The 27,491-nt window shown below is 41.2% G+C and overlaps 1 protein-coding gene across 1 annotated transcript in view; it reads left to right on the top strand.

The window, feature by feature from the left end:
• LOC134225076 (cell adhesion molecule Dscam2) overlaps positions 1 to 27,491 on the top strand; it is a 246,615-nt gene that overhangs the window by 200,670 nt on the left and 18,454 nt on the right. Inside the window, exons 17-24 of the mRNA XM_062704860.1 lie at positions 11,842 to 12,039; positions 18,494 to 18,667; positions 19,134 to 19,253; positions 19,597 to 19,799; positions 19,943 to 20,053; positions 20,121 to 20,301; positions 20,623 to 20,757; positions 21,785 to 21,845. Coding sequence (XP_062560844.1) covers positions 11,842 to 12,039; positions 18,494 to 18,667; positions 19,134 to 19,253; positions 19,597 to 19,799; positions 19,943 to 20,053; positions 20,121 to 20,301; positions 20,623 to 20,757; positions 21,785 to 21,845 — 1,183 coding nt within the window. The remainder of the gene's footprint in view (positions 1 to 11,841; positions 12,040 to 18,493; positions 18,668 to 19,133; positions 19,254 to 19,596; positions 19,800 to 19,942; positions 20,054 to 20,120; positions 20,302 to 20,622; positions 20,758 to 21,784; positions 21,846 to 27,491) is intronic.

Below are 27,491 nucleotides of genomic sequence, written 5' to 3'. Positions count from 1 at the left end.
TGACACATTCTAGCGCAATGTTGAACAACAGGCACGAAAGTCCATCACCTTGTCTTAGTCCCCGGCGCGATTCGAACGAACTGGAGTGTTCGCCCGAGATCTTCACACAGTTTTGCACACCATCCACCGTTGCTTTGATCAGTCTGGTAAGCTTCCCAGGGAAGCTGTTCTCGTCCATAATTTTCCATAACTCTACGCGGTCTATACTGTCGTATGCCGCCTTGAAATCAACGAACAGATGGTGCGTTGGGACCTGGTATTCACGGCATTTTTGAAGGATTTGCCGTACAGTAAAGATCTGGTCCGTTGTCGAGCGGCCGTCAACGAAGCCGGCTTGATAACTTCCCACGAACTCGTTCACTAATGGTGACAGACGACGGAAGATGATCTGGGATATCACTTTGTAGGCGGCATTAAGGATGGTGATCGCTCGAAAGTTCTCACACTCCAGTTTGTCGCCTTTCTTGTAGATGGGGCATATAACCCCTTCCTTCCACTCCTCCGGTAGCTGTTCGTTTTCCCAGATTCTGACTATCAGTTTGTGCAGGCAAGTGGCCAGCTTTTCCGGGCCCATCTTGATGAGCTCATCTTCGATACCACCCTTACCAGCTGCCTTTTTAGTCTTTAGCTGTTGAATGGCATCCTTAACTTCCCTCAAGGTAGGGGCTGGTTGGCTTCCATCGTCCGCTGAACTGACGTAGTCATCTCCTCCGCTGCCTTGACTTTCATTGCCTGTACTCTCAGCGCCATTCAGATGTTCCTCGTAGTGCTGCTTCCACCTTTCGATCACCACACGTTCGTCCGTCAAGATGCTCCCATCCTTATCCCGGCACATTTCGGCTCGCGGCACGAAGCCTTTGCGGAATGCGTTGAGCTTCTGATAGAGCTTGCGTGTATCTTGAGAACGGCACAGCTGTTCCATCTCCTCGCACTCCGCTTCTTCCAGGCGGCGTTTCTTCTCCTGAAAAAGGCGGGTCTGCTGTCTCCGCTTCCGTCTATAACGTTCCACGTTCTGCCGGGTACCTTGCTGCAGCGCGACCGCCCGCGCTGCGTCCTTCTCCTCCAGAACCTGTCTGCACTCTTCGTCGAACCAATCGTTCCGTCGACTTCGACCCATATACCCGACGTTGTTCTCCGCTGCGTCGTTAATGGCGGCTTTGACTGTATTCCAGCAGTCCTCAAGAGGGGCCCCATCGAGCTCACCCTCTTCCGGCAACGCTGCCTCGAGATGCTGCGCGTATGCAGTGGCGACATCAGGTTGCTTCAGTCGCTCTAGGTCGTACCGCGGCGGTCGTCGGTACCGAACATTGTTGATGACGGATAGTTTTGGGCGCAGTTTAACCATCACCAGATAGTGGTCAGAGTCGATGTTAGCGCCACGATATGTCCTGACGTCGATAATGTCGGAGAAGTGCCGTCCATCAATCAGAACGTGGTCGATTTGTGATTCTGTCTGCAGTGGCGATCTCCAGGTGTACCGATACGGGAAGCTGTGTTGGAAGTAGGTGCTGCGAATGGCCATATTCTTGGAGGCGGCGAAATCAATTAGTCGTAGGCCGTTTTCGTTCGTCAGCCGGTGAGCGCTGAACTTTCCAATAGTCGGTCTAAACTCCTCCTCTTGGCCAACCTGAGCGTTCAAATCTCCTATGATGATTTTGACGTCGTGGCTTGGGCAGCTGTCGTACTCACGTTCCAGCTGCGCGTAGAATGCGTCCTTATCATCATCAGTGCTTCCGGAGTGTGGGCTATGGACGTTGATTATGCTGAAGTTGAAGAACCGGCCTTTGATTTTCAACCTGCACGCATTCTCTCGTTGATCGGTCACCACCCGATCACGCGCCTTTGCCTATCGCCCATCACTATGAAAGCTGTTCCCAGCTCGTGTGTGCTGCCGCAGCTCTGGTAGATGGTATGGTTACCTCTAAACGTTCGCACCATTGATCCCTTCCAACAAACCTCCTGCAGCGCTACGATGCCGAATCCACGGTCCTTGAGCACATCGGCGAGTATGCGTGTGCTCCCGATGAAGTTGAGAGATTTTCAGTTCCACGAACCGAGTTTCCAATCGTTAGTCCCTTTTCGTCGCAGTGGTCTTCGCCGATGGTTTCGGTCCGTACTCTCTTGTTGATTGTTCGTTGCTTATGTTTTTTAAACGCTGGTTTGCAGGGCCTGACACTAAACCACCTAAATTTCCGGAGGACCATTCCTCCTTATTTCCGGTGGACCATGGTGCACAGTTTCACTTAGAGTCCCTCGCTGGCACTCGGACGATGATCAGCCGCCCCTAACATGGAGAACAGACGCTGTTGTGAGCCGATCCTGACATGGAGAACAGACGCTCAATAAGATTTGCACCTCCGGAGAGGAGCAAACCCCCCCTTCCCTGTCAGCATACGACCATAGTTCCCACCGGGGTTGATTACCCGATCTTCCCTAAGGTTGCTCGTATCCCGGCCAGCACCGCGGGGAGGTAGGGATAGGAGTTGCTGGGTAAGAGGCTAAGGACCGCGAGATGGGGTCTATTTTATTCCTTCAGGTACGCGAAGTACCAATGGTACGCTTTACCCAGCATTTGCCGTGCCTGGACGTGTTTAAATCGCCTAATTTATTACTTAAATAATATGATTGAATATTCAGTGAACTATATATTATTTTTAGTATACCCAAATATGCTATTCATTCGGTTTTTTTATTTCCTACCAATGTGATGCTAAATTTGAATGATTTTAAAATGGTTCTAACCATGATTGGATACCTACTAGTTGATGGATACTACTAGAACTAAGAAGAGAGAGTGAGCCTAGATCTTTTCCTTTAGAGGGAGACGAGTTAGTGTGTAAAGCGGAGTGTTTTCTAGACCAACATTTGAAAAGGGCATAACAGCCAAAATTTATTCCTCCTGATTCTTCGTCTACATAACGGGTGGCCACTAAATAGCGGTAATGGAAAAAATGGCTCGGGAAGAAAACTGCATAGAAATACAGCTCGATCTGGTTTACGTTGTATAATAGTAGTTTGTGCAACAAGTTGCAAAAAGATGATTTTTTCAACACGAGTTGTACGTTATACTACGTATAAATACTACGAGTGCTGAAAAAATCGAGTTTGGCAATGAGTTGCACACACGGGACTGACACTTGTATACCTCCACCACAGTTTGTTTCGTAGCCAGCATTGGAAATTCCGCATTGACAGCCATAAGCGTAACCACGGGAAGAAAAGAGCTAGGTGCGATCCACACCGACATTTCCATAAACGAAAAGCAGATGAAAAGAGACTGCATCCATACTACGAAAACACAACCAAAACATCAGACCCCCGGTTGCACACGCTATTTTTTGCAATGACGAAAAATGGACTTGAATTTGATAAATTTGTACCAAAATTGTACAGCTTGTACCCAAGCTCATTCAGCAAAATGTAATCATGTAACTACTTTTCTGATGTTGGTTTTTCATTATAGCACCCAAATGAGTGTTATAATGAATATTATGCAACCCATTTGAGTTGCATAATGTTCATTAAAGCACCCATTTCGTTGGTATGGAAAAGTAGGCCGTTTTATCACTCAAAGACGAACTGTAAACCAGATATTATGATTTAGTATTTAAACCTTTAGTATTTAGTATTTAAACTTAGATTAATGAATAATAGTATATGGTATGTGATCCGCTTTTCGGCGTAGTGTAATCACATGACCGTTGGACGGATCCCATTTTCGGATGCTGCTTCTTATCCTATTGATGAGTTGCTTCGTGTCTTTGGCCTTCCAATCACCTTTGTATACAATGGAGCTCAGTAGACTAAAAACACTTTAGCAGTTTTCGAAACATTTTCGCGCTTAATATTGTCCACCGTGTACTTTTCCCACGATCTTTGTTCGCTTAAAAGTACTGTACAATGCGTGCCACAGTACTTCCTGTTTTGATGGCATGTTTTATAACTGAACATGCTGAAATAAAAGTTTGTGGGCTACAATTTTCTAAATATTCCAAGGATTCTTTCACATAAGGTATTATTTCTCTGAAAGCATTAATGTTCTCATAGAAAATATTTGAAGTATTGAGATTCCCGTTTTTTAGTGGCCACCCGTTATTTAGCTTTATATGTGTACAAAGGAATTAAATGGAAGGTACTAAACTTAGACAGTCTTAGACAGTTGAAAAATCAATGTTGGTAAAGAATCACCACCGCCATGCTTGACTGTAGGCCACTAGGGTAATTCGCCAAATGTTGAACGGCTAATTTCTTCGCCTATTGTTGAACGCACGTGCATTTCTTATGGGCCGACAAAATTAGCCGTTCAACAATTGGCGGTTTCACCTAACACTTTTTTTTTGTCTTTATTAGGGAGACTTTCAGCCCGAGGCTGGCTCGTCTCCAGGCCGCTAACACCCTTTTTTTAACTTTCGCCGGTTCGCCGCCATTTTCTTGTTATGCCATCAGACCCAAACAGCATTGCTTTCGTCTCTCGTCTGACGAAAACAAATTATTCCAGGTATCACATTACCATTAATTATGTTACTCTGCCCTTAAGACCTTTTTTATGAAGACGATTTAGTATGGATTGTGATGTCAGTTGAATGGAAAACTCGCTTTCAGTTTGTTTCGAAATCCGAAAAAAACTACGCTTTTTTTACATCTGCACAATCCTATCGACCGTTGCTTTGGGAAGCTGCACAACATCAGCAAATTTATGGAAGTTTTTGCCAGTTTTATGATGTGTAATAAACAAATTTTGAATGCTGATTAAAATTTGTACTTTTTTGGGCATTTTGAAACAAATTACTTCCAATTTTGAAAACGAAACTGAAATTTTGAGCACGAAAACTTCAAGAGCACTAAATGACAGCTAGATACAATGCTTAAATATAAAGATGTTGAAGAATACACACCAAGACTCTGTAAAACATACGTAAATCATAATATCCGTTTGGGGGTGGACAAACTTTTTTCGCATAATTTTTATTTTTTTTCATAATTCATTGCATACAATTTCAAGAAAAGATATAAACGCCTTTTGTATGGCAATGTGAATTTGATACATAAACATAAATTGATAAATAATGGAGGAACACTCATCAAATTTAACTGATTTTTATCAGAAAAACAAAAAGATTTTTTATTGGTAAAGGAGTGGATAAACTTTTTTTACATACTGTTGATTTAGGGTAAGACTGTACAATATACCCCTAAGGCAATATTTAAATAACTTTTTACTTATCAACGCAATTGTGTGTGTGTGTCATCTTCTATCCCTCACCCAGCTGGGGGTGTTGGTCAAATAGTACTACGAATAATTTGATTGGCAATTAAAAGTGAGGTTAGGTTTAGAACAATTTCAAAACTGGAATCAAAGTTTACGCTCTCTTATCACTTCAATTGTAAGAATCAAAGCAGGGTTTTTCTTATCAAACATTTTCTTCCATTTTAAGCACAAGATACAGTGCTTAGAACGCGTCAATCAACAATTTATCGAATGATGATCCTTCGTTTTTAACCTCACTTTTATCTGCCAATCAGATCTCATGCTCCGCAATGGTGCCCTTTTTGTTACGAAGACTAGTACTGCAAAAAGGATTCACTTCTGAAGCAAGAAAGGCTCCTTCAAAAAGTGCAGGGAATGGGATGTACTAGTTGTTCATAACAGGTACAGCAAAACTTCACAAGGACGCCCTTATTCGTACTAACTATTCAGGGAGTAGAAGGTCGAGAAGAGCCACCGTTGCTAACTAAAGCGTGAACCGAATACCTGGGACTCCCACAATATCCGCAGCAATAGAAGCAAACGATGCCCTGTACGTATTTAGTGGTACTTTTTCAAATGAATTTTTAGGTTTTTATGAAGCCATTGCGACGAAGAAATAATTGGAACGTGCTCACCAATTAGTTACTCCTCCATCCAAATAACTTCCTTTGAACATGTTTCCTGCGCTTCGCGTTTGATCTCACTTGATCCTACTTTGCTCCCATCGGAATTGTGGCCTCAATGCTCTAGTGCGGATGGTTCGGCGGCTGCGAAGCTGCTCGTCACTTTTGTAGTCCTTATCAATCGTATAGTTGCTAGATCAATCAAAATGACGACAACGTTATCGGAAGACTGCCGTTGGTTTTGTTGCAATTTGTTGCAATCCAGATATTTGCACTTTTCCGGCCAAAACGAAATGACAGAAACTGCAGCGGTTGAAAAAAAAATCGCGTCCACTCGTGAACGCGGCACACTTCGATCCCTTTTTACTTATCAACGCAATTCATTGTAAACTTTGTGTTATTTGATATTTAGTTTAAAAAAGTCTTAAATGCAATATTTAAATAACTTTTTACTTATCAACGCAATTCATTGTGAACTTTGTGTTATTTGATATTTAGTTTAAAAAAATCTTAAATGCATTGCCTGTGAGTTGCCATATGAAAATATTACAGACAACACGTAATAAAGCTTTTTTAAAAACCGATGAAAAATTGGTTCCAACAAGTGCTGGGGCAAAACGCTCCACTTGAATATGCACCACTACAAAGTCGTTTTATACCCCTTCATCAGTATTTTATGTACGAGACGAGCCAGCATTGGGCTGAAAGTCTCGTTAATAGTCAGTATTTTATGTGCCCCATAATAAAAAAAACTTTCAAGCCTTTATGTACTTGCCATTAAAAAAACAGCATAAGTCCATTTAAGCAGGTTTGAATTACATTTGGATAGTTTCCATATAATTTGGAAGCAATTGCTGCTGGGTACGCCGGGCTTGTGTCCGGTTGGTAGAAGCATATCGTCCTCCTTACATGAGAGCGGTTTTACACGTGGAATATATTTTCAAAAACGCAACATTTTCGAAAATGGAAGCAATTTTATTTTATTTACCACTGAGGCAAGCTAGGGCAGTATGGTCTTGGAAATATTTAAAGGTAAGGGAAGAGCATTTTCCATCACTGTTTGGGTTCTTAAACCTGATACATATGTTGTTCCACTTACTTTCTGGATATATCCAAAAGCTATTGATTTTACTTTTTTTGCAATCAGGATTCATAATTATCATCTGAGATTAAAGTACCATTGTTTTTCTATGGGACTCACAACTATAGGAACACTACCGGTGCAAAGACGAAAAAATATTGTACTGTTTTAATGACAATTACCTATTTTTAATGTATTTCGTGGCTGTTGTCTTTGAAAAGTGTGTTAATATGTCAAGCAACCGAAAGGTCATGTAAATTACTGCGATTAATTCGTAGATTTGGCATAACATGGATTACCGCAACTATTGGTACACCCACAACCATCGGATCACTTACCCTACCCAGTAATCGAACCTGCTCGATCCTGCTCGTGTTAGTTTTTTCTACGACCTAACTGTCAATCGTTTTGTTGATTGCAGCATCGCCCTCTAAATCGATTTCAGTTCGAAATTGAAGGTTTTCTTTGGAATTCATAAAAACGTAGTATTTTAACATTTGTTTAACTTTCCCAGTGAAATGTTCTACCTTTTCAGTTGTATTGCCTTGAGGGAAATGTAAACTCATTTTTATTAATAGAGATTTTACAAATTTGGCATTTTTGGACATTTCACTTTTGTGGCTGGGTTGTGTCTCCCTTGGAAACGCGACCAAAAATAAAGAAAAATCAATGAAAACCGCTTAAAATTAAAGTAAAGAGTTAATCATGAATAATAGCGTTGACAATTTTATTTTATCGCCTATTTCATCAAATTGTCAACGCTATTATTCATGACTGATACCCAATCCGAAAATCGAACTACAAAATTCACAGTCGTAATCCAACCACGTAAAGAATTAATTTATTTAATTTTATATTCATATTCACTACAAACTTAGATTATTTCACCTATCACCAATTATGTCTTGTATTAAGGAAGATTATAGACAATCAGTTAAGAAAAGTCCAAAATAGCACTGTAGGTAGACGGTTTTCATATTCTTCATTGACTTACATTACAATGGATGTAAATTGATATATATGTACATTACAGTAAAAAAAAAAAAAAAAAATATATATATATATATATATATAATTTCGCAACTCTAAACTTTGCGTTAGTTTTAGGTACTCATTGTCCCGCAATAATATCTCGTAGTATTGCAAGTATCGATGGTTTTTTTTTAATCACAGAAGGGGTTGTTATTTCAGTTGCCATGGGTATACATGAATCGTTTAATTGAGAAATTGCATAACTGACATTCTTGGCTAAAATGCGTTTTCCATATATTCTGAATTCTTGTCCAAAAGTACATACTCTGAATCAAACACGAAGCAATATGTTTTTATCGAAAATGAATTAAAAATGTTTCGTTTGCTTGTGATACTACATATGCCTATACGGTTTGTAGTGCAATTAAGACGCATTGATTACAGTTTCCGAACTGTAAGTGCCCCAAAAATTGAAAGGTTTGGCAGTAATTTGTTTGAAAACAGTTTTAACTCTTTGCTTCGAATATGAAAAAAAGGACTTATGTTGTTTTTCAAACTAATGATTCAATTATTCGACTTTCGCAATCGAAGCTCATTGATCAATTTGCCATTTTTCAAAAATTTATCATGGAGGAAGATGCGATGATTTTTCAATAACTTCAGAAGGCAATTTCTGATTGAACTATTTTTTTTCAGCCTCTTTGTTTTTAGGGAGATTCCTGTAAAAAAACGATGATTTTTCAATAACTTCAGGGAATATCGAACTTTCAATAGAAAACAGAGAGACCGAACTGCACGTCGAATAAAACTTGTTGCGCGTAAATCGATCAGGGGCCCTCCTTAGCCGTGCGGTAAGACGCGCGGCTACAAAGCAAGACCATGCTGAGGGTGGCTGGGTTCGATTCCCGGTACCGGTCTAGGCAATTTTCGGATTGGAAATTGTCTCGACTTCCCTGGGCATAAAAGTATCATCGTGTTAGCCTCATGATATACGAATGCAAAAATGGTAACTTGGCTTAGAAACCTCGCAGTTAATAACTGTGGAAGTGCTTAATGAAGACTAAGCGGCGAGGCGGCTCTGTCCCAGTGTGGGGATGTAATGCCAATAATAATAAGAAGAAGAAGCGTAAATCGATCAACGCGTAGTTCCAGAAAAGTGAATATACAATTGCTTAGACGTACTTAAAACAAACTAAATGAATTGAAGTCATTATTTTGATCAATTTTGTCTAAATATTTGAAAATACTGCATAAACACGTCATTAAAATAGGTTTGTTGACAACTATATCGATATTGAACGGATTTGTCAACAAGAAGAAGGGGTACACATAACCGAACCAATAAAGATGGCCACAACCAATTTTAGCAGCATTTTTAGAATGTGACGAATAAAAAAAATGGTGGTAAAATTTGCAATCGTCATTGATCCTTAAAAAAGATTAAATTCACCGTATGAATACGTATTGGAACTTACTTTTTACTCACAAATGCGCATTGAATGTTGAAATGCGCATGATAAAGCATTTAAAAATGTATAAAGCAATTTAATGTTCAAATGCGCATGATATGGCGTGAATGGAAGGAGCACTGATGACAAGATTCGAATTGGGCGTCACGAGTGCTCACTGGTCCGATTTGATGCCAACCCGTTGTACTGCTTTTACTTGCCACGGTAGGTCCCCTTAGCTCAGTATAACTTACCGAAAATACGAATTGAAATCTTGAGATATCAGATATTTTTATATATGTTGAGCTTTACAAACGGCAATCGAAAACTTCGGGTTGTTATTCTGTTTGAAATTTGTGATCTTTTGGAAATAACGGTTCTCACTTCCTAGTTTTTTTTTAGTTTTGTAAGAGTGAATCCTGGTATCAATCATTTTTGGTCATGCTTCCGTCTTCTCATAATCTGTTCTGGATTAAAATCCATTATTGTCGGTACCAGATCTTTACAGACAATACTTCATGTTTAACCGGAGCAGTGAGCACCCTTAACTCAGTTTTACGTGCGTTGTTGTCCTTCCAGTACTAAAAGATATTCCAGAGTATTTGATGTGTTCCACTTCCCATCAAGTACATTTGAATATCTTTTCTAGCTGAATCCCTACATCCAGGAACGATACGAAATAATGCGTGTATTCGTTCTTGACTGAAAGTTTCCTGGTGAAACCACATGTGGTGGGTCGTTTCTATATCGTAGAGTAAAGTATAATGCGCCCCCATTTTGGTTGTCTCACATCACATGCCACCGTGAATATTTCCCGAATATGTTTACTCAACCGTCATATTTGTACAAAACATAGGTATACTAAATGCAATATTTAGGGAATAAAATGACAAGACATCCATCGCGAATTTAAATGATGTGTACAAAAATGCCACATGTTCCGTTGCGGATGCGATGCTTCTGGTTTTCATGAAACATTGCGAAAAACGATTCGGCTGCCGGTAGGACTTGAACGAGGAGAGGCTTTGCATCAATAGCCCGCTAAGACGGTACTGTGCAAAAGAATTTGATAGCAATGCCATTATTTAGCATATTTTCTTTGAACTACGAGAAAAGCGTGTATAATAAATCTTCATATTAACCATAATAAAATTTTAATTGAGAAATGTTTTTGAAAAAATAAGAAGCACCAAGAAGGAGTGAAACAACTTTGATAATTTTGATTAGATCTAGCTATTCTGCGAATTTGAGTGGAGTAAAATTAATAGCAAAAGAGATCGTCTTCGCCATTTTTATTATATTTTCCGCCGGACTGAGATTCAATCCAGGTCTGGTCTAAGGAATTTTGAGAAGGAAATATTTTCGATTTTCAAAGGCATAGTATTTTGTGCTACCAACATGATATATGAATACATAAATGCTCACTTGGCCTAAAAACCTTGTTGTCAATAAGTGTGGAACTGTTTAGTAGTCATACTGTTTGGCCCAGTTGTGGATTGTTATGCCAATTAAAAATAAAAAGTTCTATTTCTATAAAAAAAAACATCTGTGCAAAAAGTGCTCAACTATTTTCAATTGGTGCATTGAGCGTTCTACTACATATATGCTTATTGAATTATTTTACGTTTCCATCATGATCATACATTCATCAACACCTTGTCCAGTAATGTCTTTAGTTAGGTATGCTCCTCATGTTTGTAGATTATTTAGTTCATAGCTATCCCTGTTCTTATAGATGTTAGCTTGTTAGATTTTCCTGTAGAGTTCTATCTGTTATTTATGTATTAGGCATTCTGCAAATCTATGATTTGATGTTATCAACTTTTATTTTGTTATATGTTTCTTTGTATTAGGATTTCATTCGCTAATCTAATTCAATCATCTAAACAATGTTCAGCTTTTTTGTGTCTCAATCGTTCCTTTTCGAACTAAAATTCTCTTATTTCACTTCGTTGCTGTTTGTAGTGAAACATTAAAAAATATGAGCCTTTGAACTCATTCGCAAATTTATCAAAACAAAACTGCCAAATGAAAAAGAAGCCAAAACGACTAATCGAATAATACCCCTTCTTCACTTTCTCTCTTCTCTCTTTCTGATTGGTTGTTTCAGGGACAATCGCACCCACTCGCGATATTCCTGAGTTAACGGCCGAGGACACAATCCGAATCATCCTCTCTAATTTGAACCTTGTAGTACCAGTCGTAGCCGCTTTACTCGTTATTATCATAGCAATTATTGTTATTTGTGTGCTCCGTAACAAAGGCAACAATAATAAAGGTATAATTATTTTTCTCTTTCTTTCTACCCTTACGAACAAACAATACTACTACCACTGCTCTCGGTACCGTGCGTCATACAAACTATCATACAAAAATACACATGTTCCAACACACCTAACTTGAAATCGTTGAATCGCAAACCGAACCTATGAAAAAAAATATCGCAATCACAATCACCTGCGCGATCAGGTACGATCGCACCGAATCTGGGCTCGATCCAGCCCGGGGCCATGTACCCACCCTGGATCCCGCACTGGATCGACCTGAACGTGATGGTGCCGCTGATTGCGACCATCATCGTCGTGGCGGTGGGCGTTCTTGTGATCTGCGTGGCGATCTCACGCCGACGGGACGACGATCCACGCTGCGGACCGAAGGACGTTTATTGTAGGTTTTGGTTCCATGGTTTGATATTATCATTTGTTTTCCGTTTTACGCCTGCTTCCGGGTATCACTTGCGATCTGTTTGCAACTTGTGTTCTGTTTTCATATTTGGTTGATAGAGAAGTGTACATTGGTATTTATTTTATTTTTCATTTTTTTTCCTAATTATAAGTCAAATGATTTTAAGTTTTTTTTTTACAAATTGCTTCGAATAATGAAACGTGTTTAATGCACATGTGCTTGTTATTCACAAATCGATCTCAATGAAAAACACCAAATTATCAATAAGAAGCACGTGTGTTTGTAAATCACAATCACCAATATTGATCATGATGATTGATCAATCTATTAGAATAGAAAATGTGTTGCTTGCGTCATAATCGTCGTGTCTTGCCCAAAAATGTGTAAAAATGAACATATGACAAAACAAGAAAAGCAGGAAATTGGTAGTGAATTTTGAGTGATATTTTGAATACAAAAGAATAATACAAAATTTAGAAGCCATAATACAATAACGATTCTGAGGTCTATTTTGTAACTTGAGCCAAATATTATCAGATAAACATTACTCGTTTTGGTGGTGAAGAATAATCAATTGTGTTTAATGTGTCACGCTTAATTTTGGCCCAGGAAAATATAAAATAGATTTCTCACAAAAATTGTTCATGATTGAAGTGGTGAAGAATCGTTCTTGAAAGGTAGGTACTGATTCCGTTGTTAAATAAGTATAATTGAATCCTTGTAAGCATATGTAACATATAAATCGTTCCCTGACAAATTATTAACAGTATTAGAGATGGAAGAAGTTGGATAAACAATTGACACTGAGAGGTAAGGATAAGGATTGTGAAACGTCATTTGGCGTTTTAAAAATTATAGATGAATAATTCACTTCATGAAGCTCTAAATAAGACATATGATGTAGCTATGATGTCGAGCAATGTTTTACACAAAAATTGTAGATTTTTTCCATAAGCTACAAGTGCGTCATACTTCATGGATTGACATCTAGCTTCTAAAATAGGGTATATGCCTCAAACCTTGGCCTAATATGTTGCGGTTGAGCACATTTATCGTTATAAATCTTCATATATTGCAGTTCCAACCAGAATGATTCCACCAGCCAGCTTGCTTACTTTTGGTTTTGACGCCAAACAACAAAAAACGACGATGAATGTCCACAATATCTCATTAAAACCAGCGAAAGTCTCGAGCGAAAAGGATAAATAAAATGTTGATCCATTGTTCCCCAACACGGCTCTCAGGTGGATGTTTTTTCAGCCTACTTGGGACGAGTGAATATTGATTTCGAACATACGAAAGATAAAGATGAGTTGCAGTTTTGCTTGCGTTGAGTAAAGGCAGCATGCAAAAAATTAAGAAAATCAAAACTTCTTATTGAGCGTGGATTCTATTTAATTGGTTGCCTTTACGATACCACCACACTAACAGTGAGATTGCGTTCTAGATTCTCCCAACAGCACGCTTACCAGGGACATGCTACCAAAAATCCTATTATATGATTCGATTATTTTCAAATATTTAGCATATTTGCAAGTGAACAAGTTTAGAAAAATGGAAACTGTCTTTAAAACTGCAATTGCAAAAGGCTATATCTAGACCAACAATCGAAAAGGGCGTAACAACCAAAATTTATTCCTTCTATCTTATTCCTTCGTCTATATCAGCGGTTCTCAACTTGGGGTACATGTACCCCTAGGGGTAACTTTGCTGGTCAAAAATACGTAATGGCGGACGTTTTAAATTCCAATCGAAACTTATTGATAAAGTTTTGATAATTGTGTATTTTTTATTTCAAAACTTTGTTTTTTAAATCTTTTGTTTATTTGAGAGGCTCAATTCAAAACTTTGTCTTGTACATAATATGCATTTTTTTTCAGACTAAGGACGAAGCCGGAGTAAACGCGACGTGCGATGCGACGCGACAGTGCAATTTGACAGCCTGTTGATAATGATTGTTATTCTATTACGTGAGTCGCGTCGCGTCGCATCGCTCGTCGCGTTTACACTGGCGGGCACCTAAGGCTGAAGTGGCTTGTGCAGTGCATACAAATTTTCTTCATTCAGAACGATGGATGGTTCTCCCAACAGCTAATGCAACTCGTGGTTCATTCGCCTCCTCTATGTACTGTCCTTCATCAAGAGCCTCGAAAGCCGCTTTTTTAAAATGGTTAGAAGTATTCCTTCGAAGAGCTCAGATGGTACCTTTCAAGAGGCTCGGAAGCCTCCCTCCAAGAAGCTCGGAATTCTTATTTCAAGAGTCTTGGAAGCATACTTTCAAGCGCCAAAGGAAGCCTCCTTTTAAGTGACTCCACTAGTGACGTTTACTACTCAAACTGTAGTAAACTATAACTTGCTATTATTCATTCATACGACCCATGTACTCGCCAGACCGATCGATCCGGGTCTGATCATCTCAGACAATGATCTAGCAAAAAGTATGGGTAAATTTCTGTCCATACTTATTAACTTACTTTTTACTTATGCATCGATTTGGCTGGTTTCCAGTCTAATGCTTGTTCACAGATTTCGTTTCCACCCTAACGTGAGCCGTGGCCAGCCTAGCCCTAACGTGAGCTGAGGCCAGCCCAGCCCTACTTTCGTTCCAGATTTTCAATTGCTACACTCTAACTCTAACTCTAAAGCCCCAAACGCAATACAACGGAACGGCGACGGAAACGACAAATTTTAAAGAAAATATATGGGCTAACTGTCAAATTTTCCGTTTCCGTCGCCGTTCCGTTGTATTGCGTTTGCGGTTTAGCGGCCTCTACTGACGGAGCTGAGCTGGGACACGTGACCCACCGATTTGAATATTTATCCTTAAATTTGATTAAATACGCCAAAATGGCGAAGGAATGTATTAACAAATACTAAATTACTAACGATTTTTCAAAGCAATTCCTGGAGGAACCTTGCAAAAGAATTTCAATGTTCTCAAAGAAATTTCCAGAGGATTTTCCAAAAGAATCACTAAAAAAGTATATCCTTGGAATTATTTGCATACTTTTCTAAATTATTCCTGACGAAAGGTCCAAGATGAGTCCCTGAAAGAACTCCTGGAGGATTTCGAAGGGTTCTTTGAAGAACTCCTGAAGGGATTTTCAAAAAAACTGAAGGATTGTAGAAAAAAATCCCGGCCTCTTGAAAGGAGGCTTGCGGACCTTTTAAAAGGAGGCTTCCGGACCTCTTGAAAGGAGGCTTGCGGGCCTCTTGAAAGGAGGCTTGCGGGCCTCTTGAAAGGAGGCTTCCGGGCCTCTTGAAAGGAGGCTTGCGGGCCTCTTGAAAGGAGGCTTGCGGGCCTCTTGAAAGGAGGCTTGCGGGCCTCTTGAAAGGAGGCTTGCGGGCCTCTTGAAAGGAGGCTTGCGGGCTTCTTGAAAGGAGGCTTCCGGGCCTCTTGAAAGGAGGCTTCTGGGCCTCTTCAAAGGAGTCTTGCGGGCCTCATGAAAGGAGGCTTGGGCCTCTTGAAAGGAGGCTTCCAGGCCTCTTGAAAGGAGGCTTCTGGGCCTCTTGAAAGGAGGCTCGGGCCTCTTGAAAGGAGGCTGCCGGGCCTCTTGAAAGGAGGCTTCCGTGCCTATTGAAAGGAGGCTTCCGGGCCTCTTGAAAGGAGGCTTCCGGGCCTCTTGAAAGAAGGCTTCCGGGCCGCTTGAAAGGAGTCTTCCAGCCTCTTGAAAGAAGGCTTCTGGGCCTCTTGAAAGGAGGCTTCTGGGCCTCTTGAAAGGAGGCCTGGTCCTCTTGAAAGGAGGCTTCCGGGCCTCTTGAAAGGAGGCTTCCGGGCCTCTTGAAAGGAGGCTCTGGCCTCTTGAAAGGAGGCTTCCAGGCCTCTTGAAAGGAGGCCTGGCCTCTTGAAAGGAGGCCTGGGCCTCTTGAAAGGAAGCCTGGGCCTCTTGAAAGGAGGCTTCCGGGCCTCTTAAAAGGAGGCTTCTGGGCCTCTTAAAAGGAGGCCTGGCCTCTTGAAAGGAGGCTTCTGGGCCTCTTGAAAGGAGGCTTCTGGCCTCTTGAAAGGAGGCTTCTGGGCCTCTTGAAAGGAGGCTTCCGGGCCTCTTGAAAGGAGGCTTCCGGGCCTCTTGAAAGGAGGCTTCCAGGGCCTCTTGAAAGGAGGCTTCCGGGCCTCTTGAAAGGAGGCTTCCGGGCCTCTTGAAAGGAAGCCTGGGCCTCTTGAAAGGAGGCTTCCGGGCCTCTTGAAAGGAGGCTTGGGCCTCTTGAAAGGAGGCTTCCGGGCCTCTTGAAAGGAGGCCTGGGCCTCTTGAAAGGAGGCCTGGGCCTCTTGAAAGGAGGCTTCTGGCCTCTTGAAAGGAGGCTTCTGGGCCTCTTGAAAGGAGGCCTGGGCCTCTTGAAAGGAGGCCTGGGCCTCTTGAAAGGAGGCTTCCGAGCCTCTTGAAAGGAGGCTTCCGAGCCTCTTGAAAGGGGGCTTCTGCGCCTCTTGAAAGGGGGCCTGGGGGCCTGTTGAGAGGAGGCCTGCGAGCCTCTTGAAAGGAGGCTTCCGAGCCTCTTGAAAGGAGGCTTCCGAGCCTCTTGAAAGGAGGCTTCCGAGCCTCTTGAAAGGAGGCCTGGGCCTCTTGAAAGGAGGCTTCCTGAGCCTCTTGAAAGGAGGCCTGAGCCTCTTGAAAGGAGGCCTGAGCCTCTTGAAAGGAGGCTTCTGGGCCTCTTGAAAGGAGGCTTCCGGGCCTCTTGACAGGAGGCTTCCGGGTCTTTGAAAAGAGGTTTCCGAGCCTCTTGAAAGGAGGCTTCAGGCCTTTGAAAGGAGGCCTGGGCCTCTTGAAAGGAGGCTTCTGGGCCTCTGGAAAGGAGGCTTCCGGGCCTCTTGAAAGGAGGCTTCTGTGCAAGTAGAAAGGGGCCTTCGGGGCGACTTGAAAGGAGGGGAGTGGGCCTGTTGAAAGGAGGCTTCCGGGCATCTTGAAAGGAGGCTTCCGGGCCTCTTGAAAGGAGGCTTGGGCCTCTTGAAAGTAGGCTTCCGGGCCTCTTGAAAGGAGGCTTCTGGGCCTCTTGAAAGGAGGCTTCTGGCCTCTTGAAAGGAGGCTTCCGGCCTCCTGAAAGGAGGCTTCCGGGCCTCTTGAAAGGAGGCTTCTGGGCCTCTTGAAAGGAGGCCTGGGCCTCTTGAAAGGAGGCTTCTGGCCTCTTGAAAGGAGGCTTCCGGGCCTCTTGAAAGGAGGCTTCCGGGCCTCTTGAAAGGAGGCTTCCGTGCCTATTGAAAGGAGGCTTCCGGGCCTCTTGAAAGGAGGCTTCCGGGCCTCTTGAACGGAGGCTTCCGGGCCTCTTGAAAGGAGGCTTCCGGGCCTCTTGAAAGGAGGCTTCCGGGCCTCTTGAAAGGAGGCTTCCGGGCCTCTTGAAAGGAGGCTTCCGTGCCTATTGAAAGGAGGCTTCCGGGCCTCTTGAAAGGAGGCTTCCGGGCCTCTTGAAAGGAGGCTTCCGGGCCTCTTGAAAGGAGGCTTCCGGGCCTCTTGAAAGGAGGCTTCCGGGCCTTTTTAAAGGAGGCTTCCGGGCCTCTTGAAAGGAGGCTTCCGGGCCTTTTGAAAAGAGGCTTCCGGGCCTTTTGAAAAGTGGCTTCCGGGCCTTTTTAAAGAAGGCTTCCGGGCCTTTTTAAAGAAGGCTTCCGGGCCTCTTGAATAGGACTTTCGGGCCTCTTAAAAGGAGGCTTCCGGGCCTCTTAAAAGGAGGCTTCCAGGCCTTTTGAAAGGAGGCTTCCAGGCCTTTTGAAAGGAGGCTTCCAGGCCTTTTGAAAGGAGGCTTCCAGGCCTTTTGAAAGGAGGCTTCCAGGCCTTTTGAAAGGAGGCTTCCAGGACTTTTGAAAGGATTGGAAGCATCCTTTTACCGAGAAGCGTAGAAGGATGCTTCCAATCCTCTAGCATCGAAGCAACTGAGCTTTTCAAGAAAAAAAAGCCTTCATGTCTCTCAAATGGAGGATTCCAAACGGGGGGGTTTCATGAGAAATTTTCGAAGGAGTACCTAAAGGAAATTCTGAATGAAATCTTGGAGGGAGTTCAGAAGGCATTCCTGAGGGAAATTTCGAAGCAATTCTTAGGATTCTCTATTTGAAGAATTTCTGGAGGATTTTTCGAAGGAATCTACGGAGCAACTTTTGAAGGAATTTACAATGGAATTACTGGAAGATTTTTGGAAATTCTTTAAATTTCCTTCCTTATTCGTGGTGTGCAAGACGCCAATGCATGTTTTAAATGGCTGTTTGGTAGCCCAACTAGCAAACCTTTCTGTACCTATTTCAAATGTAAAAATAAAATATTTATGGAAAATATATAATCAAATATATTGTCATGAAAATTCAGTAGGATAGAATAAATGTAAAAATTTACCTCTGTATACAACATGTTTCCCTAAATAAAACAACGGAATAGTACCTGCAGGCTTCTGTCTTCCAACAAAACCTTCACTTAAATCTCATTTACCTGTTTACGGAATCTGCAACGCGTATACGCAGACGATGTGGTGTACAACCAATCGATGGGACCTGCCGGCGCTGCTACGCTGGACAAACGTCGCCCGGACATCCGCGATGAGCTTGGCTACATTGCACCACCGAATCGTAAACTGCCTCCAGTGCCCGGATCCAACTACAACACTTGCGATAGAGTGAAACGAGGAACCGTCATCAGTAAGTATATGACAATGCATTTAGGTTTTATTTAGTTTCAGCATTGCAGGTTTTTTGTATTGAGAAAAATTCTGCCCTAGATGTGAGTAAGTGAAGTGATTTCAATAGTTCATTGTTCTTCTTAAGTGTTACTGCATACTTATCTCTGTCTAACTGTAGTACATATATAGGTTGATTTTTTATCACAGACTCAAAAATAGTAACACAAAAATGTGTTATTAAAATTAGCCGATCGTTTTTGGAAAACTTCATATAACTTATTTTTTAGTATCTGTTCTAACCAAGAAAAGATAAAGTGAGTAAACTACAGACAACACAATTCGACTTATCACCACTTCACTATAAATCATAATTCTTAAACTCATATTTTGTACTGCATCAGATACATCATCATACACCTTATCAATCCTGATTTGCAAACACTCAATCCTCATCACATCAAAATTGCTTATTATTTGTCAATCAGGCCATAATCCTATCAATAAATCCAACCACTCAACCTGGGACCCCCGTCGACCACTGTACGAAGAGCTGAAAAACGTTCAAGCTCCGGCGAGAAGATGTAACCACCCACCAGCGTGCTACGGTAAAGTTAATCTTCAAAGCTCCTTTTTTCATTAAAAAGTAGAAATCACCTTCCTTAACTTAACACTAATTAATTAGTAGTAGCACAACTAACTCACATTTGGTCTAATGCTTGACGTTATATCTTCCTTTTGCATCAAACAATTTCATTCTTGGTTACTTGTCAAAATTGTCGCTTTGATATCTCCCAAAATCACTAACTGCCAAATACAATCCGGTACAAATACTGACACCTCCATATAGACGGTAAGATCGATACTAACATGTAAAATTAGAGTGATCCGATTCGCGCCATATTTTGCCGAAAACTAACGTCGCTTCCCTCCCGAATCTCACCACTCCAGGCATGGAAGACGAAATCTGCCCGTACGCTACGTTCCACCTGCTCGGATTCCGCGAGGAGATGGATCCCACCAAGGCGATGAACTTCCAGACGTTCCCGCATCAGAACGGCATGGGCGGACCGGGCCACATGGGCACGATGGGCTCGAACATGGCCATGCAGGTGCCGAACCACGTACACTCGCGCTCCGGATCACAGTCAATGGTACAGTACAGGCGCGCCACCGCCGACACTCTTTCTCTCAATTACCAACCACCAACGCTACGCCAAAGTCTTCGCATGAAGAGAAAAAGCGCGCCATCGCCGTTCTGTATCATGTATGAATAATGATTCTTACCTATTTCTAGCCACGCCAGAACCGGTATGCACGAAAGAACAGCCAGGGAGGACAGAGCAGTATCTACACGCCGGCCCCAGAGTATGACGATCCGGCGAACTGTGCCGAGGAGGATCAATACGTGAGTGCACAACAGCTTCTAGCTCTTGGAAGTGAATCAAAACTATGGATTTTTGGTTTACCCACAGAGACGATACACTCGCATCAACTCGCAGGGAGGATCGCTGTACTGCGGACCAGGACCCGAATATGACGATCCTGCCAACTGCGCACCCGAGGAGGATCAGTATGGATCGCAGTACGGTGGCAACTACGGCACACCATACGATCACTACGGATCACGAGGATCCGTGGGACGGCGTAGTGTGGGTTAGTATTAATTATTATTGCTTCTATATAAAGGTGTATGGAAAAAAGTGAACATTAAAATTAACATGATCCGATTATTTTTTTGGTGTTCAAAATGTTTATTCACTGTTATTATATGCCTCACAACGCCAGGGTTTTTTGTTACGTGGTTTGATACTGGTCGTCTATGCCATTCAGATTTAAATAATGAGTTGATCCATACGGGCAAAGAATATCTAAGAGTACTAATCGGCATGAACTCAATATTAGTCATTTGTTCAATATTAGTCATGAACCCTATATCACTCAATTGCTATAACGAAAACTTCTTTTTGTCCAAAGGATCGCCTGAACCCCCACCACCGCCACCACGCAACCACGATACGAGCAACTCTTCCTTCAACGACTCCAAGGAAAGTAACGAAATTTCGGAAGCGGAATGCGATCGAGACAACGGTCCACGAGGCAATTATGGCGGTAAGTTTTTCTACAATATTCTTTTGTCGCAACACGATTTGTCGAAACATATCATCCTTCGAACTCTCCAAAACGCCATATGATGCATTATTCACAAAAATTGGGGAGAAAATCTTCGACGAGTAAATGGATCATACCCTAATCAAATTGTTTGTCTGTTTTTCTTCCATAACGGTATATGGACAATCATGCTCCCTCAACAACAAAAAAACATCAATTCTCCATAAATTCAATAACCCCAAAAAAATCCAGAACCTACCGAGGGTGAGTCCGGGCGAATGTCTGTCAGTTTTGTTTCGGTTTGCTTCTTGAATGCAATTACCACCTCAGTCGTCTGACTTTCAATGAGGTTTATTGTGACTCCTTTTTGATGATGATTATTTCACTTTGTACCATAATCAGACAATAACAGTCATCCATATTAGATTCCCTACTCACCAAACCCTTCTACCATCAGCCATTCACACAATGTGAGATTTTTGTTTCCATACTTAACGACAGCATCGTTCACCCCTGTTTTGGAATGCCCCGAACCACTAGAATAGCGGTCATAATCATGCATTGAGTGATTTTCTATTCGTTCATTCCATACTCTAAAAAAACTATTACATCATGCAGTCCTTCATAGTTAGACTGATGTTAATAGTCTTACAGCTATACTGAAGAAGTTCATGTCAGAAAATATTTTATTTGCGTGTGTTAACCCTTTATGTTATACGTATGTGTGTGCTCGTGTGAATGTCAAATAATAGCATCCCATTTCATTAATAATCAACCAAACAGCATGTTATCGAGTGTGTTTAATTTAATGTTTAAGTTTGTGTTTAAATTTTACTTTCGAAAATAATGTGACTCTCAACATAAAGAACTCATCACTTGTTTCCATTTCCAATTTAGAATAGTATAATAATTATCATTTATCTTCAAATATATCATTTTCTGTTTTCATTATTTATATTCTCTTTCAACAATACTCCAAAACTATATCCTTCGACCAACAAACATATGAACCCCAAAAATCCCACAGCAACGGCCAAATCAACCGATGCCCTCAATGCTGAGGAGACTGAGAAGTTGTTGAAACAAAGGTAATTAAAACGAAAAATGCACCAAATTGCATGACCAGGGTTTTGCATAATTAGTTATACGTAGCACCACCAGTAGAATTTTGAACGTTCTGTAATCTAACGAACCACAATCACCGAGCACCCCCTTTGTCCCCTGTCCACGAGTGTCCAAAACAGTGCTTAGTGCTTTTGGGTCCTTGCTTACTGTACTAACACCGCTATCCTGGGTAACTGAAAAACTGGCCCATAACCTGTGCTAATCTCTAATGAAATGGGAAATGTAAGTAATCTTCCTTTGTTATCGTGTGTGGAGTTGGATTTTTCGAGTTCTGTGTGATTAAATTGCATGGGTGACACGAGGAGGAGAAGTTCACTGCATCACAAACACAACAGGTTTCAGGTTGGGTATGTTAATTTTTTCTAAGCTGTTGAAGCAATATTTTCTTGTCTTGAGTTAATTTTATGCTTTTATTTTTGTTACGTGGACCGTCATTTTGAATGTATATATGTAAAATATGAAAAATAAAAGTAACATGAACACAAAACATATGTTGAACGAGTTCAATGGTTAAAAGCCGATAAATTGCGATCTAAATAATTGGATTACGGAAGAGCTATATTTGTACAACACACTCTTTTGTTTTCTAAATTATGAACTTTGATTTTCACCATTTAAGGATTATATAATTATAATTCATTAAGCGCAACTAATCGAATTATAATATTGCTCAAGGAGCTCCATCGGATGTTCCTCCAGGAGTTCCTTCGGAAGATTCTTCAGGATTCCCTCCGGAAGTTCCTCCAAAATTCTTTCGAAAGATCCTCCAGAAGCTCCCCCATGAACTCTTCATAATATACTTCCAGAACTCTCCCGAAAAGCCCCCTCAATTCCTGCCAAAATTTTATAATAAGTTTATAAACCTACCTCCTACTAGCCCTCCAGATTTTTTTCCGGTAGTTTCTCCATAAATTCTGCCAGGAATTCCTATTGAAGTTCAATAGCGCATTGCTCCATTGCTCCAACTCACGGGCAGTGTTCTAGATATTCATTTAAGAAGTCCCGTATTTGATTCCAGAAATTAGTCCGGGAATTTCTTCCAAATCACTTACAAGATTTCCCCGAAAAATCGTCTGTGAATTATTTGGAAGAAATACTCCTAATAATTTCTAAGAAAGTGCGTCTGAATATCCGGTTATTCCTCCAAACATTTCTTCAAATTATTTTGAAAATTCTTCCAAGAATCCCCCGGAAAATACTTTTGAAATTTCCACGGGAACTTCTCCTGAAATTCTACCTGCATCTTCTATCGGAAATCCTCCTCAAAATTTACTCCCCCAAAATTTCTCCAAGAGTTGACCGAGAAAAATCTTCAGGTTTCCCCTGAAGGTATTATCCCGGAATATCATAAAAAATTACCTCAAATTACTTACCTTATCTTACGAATCGAAAAATACCTTGTTAAAAACCCTATCCAGACCATGGACAAATAACAGGGTCACTCGGTATCGTATCGGTCAAGCGGTTACACTACGTCAAGCGGTTACATCGAAGAAGTGGTTACCTCCAATACATTTTTCAAATCATTATCCTCCACATAATGTACATAATTCACATATGAGTTTTCACAACATTGTAAATTAATGTCCAGGTCGGGTGGTTTGATCCCCGGAATATAGGCAATTAACTCTGATTGAAGTGATAAAATTACTAATACGGACTACCGTGATCAGAAAATCATGAAAACTAAATTTTCACAATTTTTTACCGATGTCTAACCCATTTCATCTAGTTTTACCATACTGGCAAGTTATGTTTCTAGGGATGCTCATTTTTTCCCTAGAGGGGCGTGAATAAGGATGTTTTTTCCAAAATATATTAAAACATACTTTACATGACATATTTCAGTATGAACAACACTTACAGGTTCCAAAAATGTTTTATAACACTATTCTATCATTGACTATACTATGTGTGAACAATATGTTTCTTCTGGACATCCCTAGCGACTTCAAAATGACCTCTTTAACTAATGAAAGATGATATGCAAATTTTTCCGAAAAAAAACTACGAAAGCCCGTGCCAATGGAAACCCGTAAAGGCCATATGCACGATATTCCACTCAGTTTTGCCTAAACCAGATGTTGTAGGTTTTCCAAACTGTTCTGGAGTTTGGATCAATTGGTCTATCAGGTCAACTGTGGTCGATAGCTATTCGAAATAAATCAGTCATGCACGTACAAGTCCGCAGAACCCACGCATATGATTTGCAACTTAGATATACCCAAACCAGATGTTCTAGGCTCTCCAAATTGTTCTGCAGTTTGGATCAATTGGTCTACCAGGACAACTGCGCTCCATAGCTATCCGAAAGGAGGACTTTCCAAAGTAATTCCTGGAGTAGCTTCCGGAGGAACTTCTGGCGGAGCTTCCGCAGGTACTTCTGGAGGAATTCCTGGTTTAAATATCTGAAATTCCTGGAGAAACTCATTTTTCGGAGTGGCTTTCAGTCGTGAATAATAGCGTTGACAATTTTATTTCATTGCCGACGTTTCGAACCGGAGATGAGATGTAATCACCCATCCTTTTGTTGCAAAACACCCCATATAGTGTGTGACAAAATTAGTGTCGAAAAGAGTTCGAAGTGTATTTTGTGCAATGGGGCCAGAATTAATTTCCACTTATCAAGTGACATCCCCGGATCGAAACGTTGCCGATGAAATAAAATTGTCAACGCCATTATTCACGACTGAAAGCCACTCAGAAAGTTGAACTACAAAATTTACAGTCGAAATTCATCCACTTGCTGGAGTAACTTCCGGAAGAATTCCTGGAGGAACTTTCGAAGGAATTCTTGGAAAAAACTTTCGGAGGAATTCCTGGAGGACTTTCCGGAGGTATTCCTGGAGGAACTTCCGGATGAATTCATACAATGAATTTCTTTTGTAACTTCCAGGGGTATTTGTGGAAGAACTTCCGTAAGAATTCGTGGAGGGACTTCCAGAGGAATTCCAGGAGGAACTTCCGTAAGAACTTCGAGAAGAATTCCCGGAAAAACTTCCAGAGGACTTCCTGGAGGAACTTGCGACCAATTGGTCCAAACTTCAGAACAGTTGAAAACCCTAGAACATTTGGTTCGGGTATTACTGAGTTTCGAATTGTTTACGTGTGCTTCCAGGATTTGTATAAATATTATTAGTCAGATTAGCATCGAGCGTAGTTGACCTGGTGAACATGTACGAGCATGACTGATTGATTTCGAATAGCTATCGAGCACAGTTGACCTGGTAGACCAATTGATCCAAACTTCAGAACAGTTTGGAAAACCTACAACATCTGGTTTAGGCAAAACTGAGTAAAATATCGTGCATATGGCCTTTACGAACTGTCATGGACATGACGTGTTTCCATTGGCACGGGTTTTCGTAGTTTTTTTCGGCAAAATTTGCATATCATCTTTCATCAGTTATAGAGGTCATTTTAGAGCCGCTAGGGATGTCCAGAAGAAACGTATTGTTCACACATAGTATGGTAAATGCTAGAATAGTATTATAAATCATTTTTGGAACCTGTAAATGTTGTTAGTCTGAATAAAAATGTTGTTCCAACTGAAATATGTCATGTAAAGTAAATTTTATAATATTTTGGAAAAAACCATTCTTACTCACGTCCATCACGAGCATCCCTAGAAACATAACTCGCCAGTATAGTGAAACTAGATGAGATGGGTAAGACATCGGTAAAATAATTGTGAAAATCGGTCAAAAGACGGCTGACAACCAGCTGTTTGTAAATTCAGTTCCCATGATTTTCTGATCACGGTATTCGGCGTGTTACTGTTAACAGTAGACAGCTGTACGGACTAGAGATGACTTGTGCAGCACGTCAGGAGCTTGCCAGCACACTCACCCCGGTTTTCAACCAGCACCTCCGCATAGCTTCCGGACTTCTCCCTCCACACCAGCTGAGGCTACCTGTGCCTAAGTAGAAGTCCTCCCATTTCGCCATCGCGAGCAGGCGGCTATTTTCAAAAAAAAAACGCCGCATACGCTTCCGTCACACCTCTCCTTATCCAAAGGGAGCGGATCTTGCACAAGATGGTCAGTGCCATTCAGATTTCAGATTTCAGCCATTATCCAATGGATGGATTCCTGGATATTCGTACAGCCATAGTTGGCCACCCGGCCGAAATTTTGTTGATGGGGACTCCCCACCATTGAAGACAACCGTGTTTGATGTCTTTTGTCCTGTATTTTCATCCAGCTTTTACTTGCCAACCAAATGTTAATGTGTACAGTTCTAATTTGTATTGTAAATTTTTAATTTGTGTTGTATTTTTGTTTACGGAAGGTCCCTAGGTTGAACCTAAGGATTGCTTCCTTTACAATGTCTCAGGAGTGTGCGCCAATCAAAAAAGCATCGGTGGTGAGGGCGGCCATATGTCAAATCGATTACATTTCCCAGCAATCTTTTCTGAATTTCCTCGGATAAACCTTCAGAGAATTCTTCTTTAGTTTAATAAATGCTTCTTCTATATTACCACGGAAAACTTTTTTGAAGTAAAATCTACGGAATGTTACCAATAATGTTTTATAAGTGTATGTTTTTCTTCCTATGAAGATTCCTTTGAATCACCAAGGGACATTTTTATAGTCTAACACATATAAAATTCTCCTGAGTTTACAAAAAAAAACTTGTTCCTCATTTTCAACGTACATTTAAGGGGATTTGAAATGGAGTTATCTGAACATCTAATGACAATGAATTCTGAATTTTCAAAGTAAAATCTTCTGAATAACTAAACGACATTCTTATGGATTTCCACAAAAATTCTTTTGGAAGAATTAATTCTCATAAAAATTTAAAAAAAAACTTTGGGTGCAATTAATTGCATACTATTCAAGAACTCGGCCGTACGAAAATCATTTTTTGTTAAATAGCTTGGCTGTGCATATGCACATGTTTCGAAATAGACAAATTGATATGAAATTTGCGAAAAAAAATCCACATGTCTTGGACGGACTCGAACCATCAACCTACCTCTCTCTAGATAGGCGTGATAACCCCTACACGTTTGCGGAAAAGCCAATTTGTCGCAAGCCATATTTGAAATTTCCGCAAAAGTGGTCCACCGGCACCGGGGTCCGTGACCATGCCAATGTGGCCAGGTTAGGCCATATAATCTCCCTGAGGTCACATTCGAGTTCCTGATCGCAAAATTATGACATATGATGTGTCGCAAGTCATATTTGGAACTTTCGTAAAAGTGGTCTACCGGGACCGGATTCCAGATGCTCTAGGACCATGCCAATGAGAACATGTTATGCCATATCAATTCCCGGATGTCACATTCGATCTTCTGGTAGCAAAATAATAACATATGATGTGTGGCAAGTCATATTTGAAATTTTTGTAAACGTGGCCCACCGGGACTGGATTCCGGAAGCCCTAGGACCATGCCAATGTGACCAGGGTAGGTCATTCCGGTTCCCAGATGTCATTATGATGTGTCGCAAGCCATATTTGGAATTTCCTTTTAAATTTGGCCTTCACGGGCCTTTATGGCCGGTTCCGGAAGAGCGAATAATCCCCAGACTGGTTACAAAAAGTTCCATTACGGTCGGAACATGTCCGATATACATCCCCGAGTTAACCAATCACAGTATTAG

This window comes from Armigeres subalbatus, chromosome 3 (genome assembly GCF_024139115.2).
Source record: "Armigeres subalbatus isolate Guangzhou_Male chromosome 3, GZ_Asu_2, whole genome shotgun sequence".
Classification (NCBI taxonomy): domain Eukaryota; kingdom Metazoa; phylum Arthropoda; class Insecta; order Diptera; family Culicidae; genus Armigeres; species Armigeres subalbatus.
This window is presented reverse-complemented; position numbering and strand designations above follow the sequence as displayed.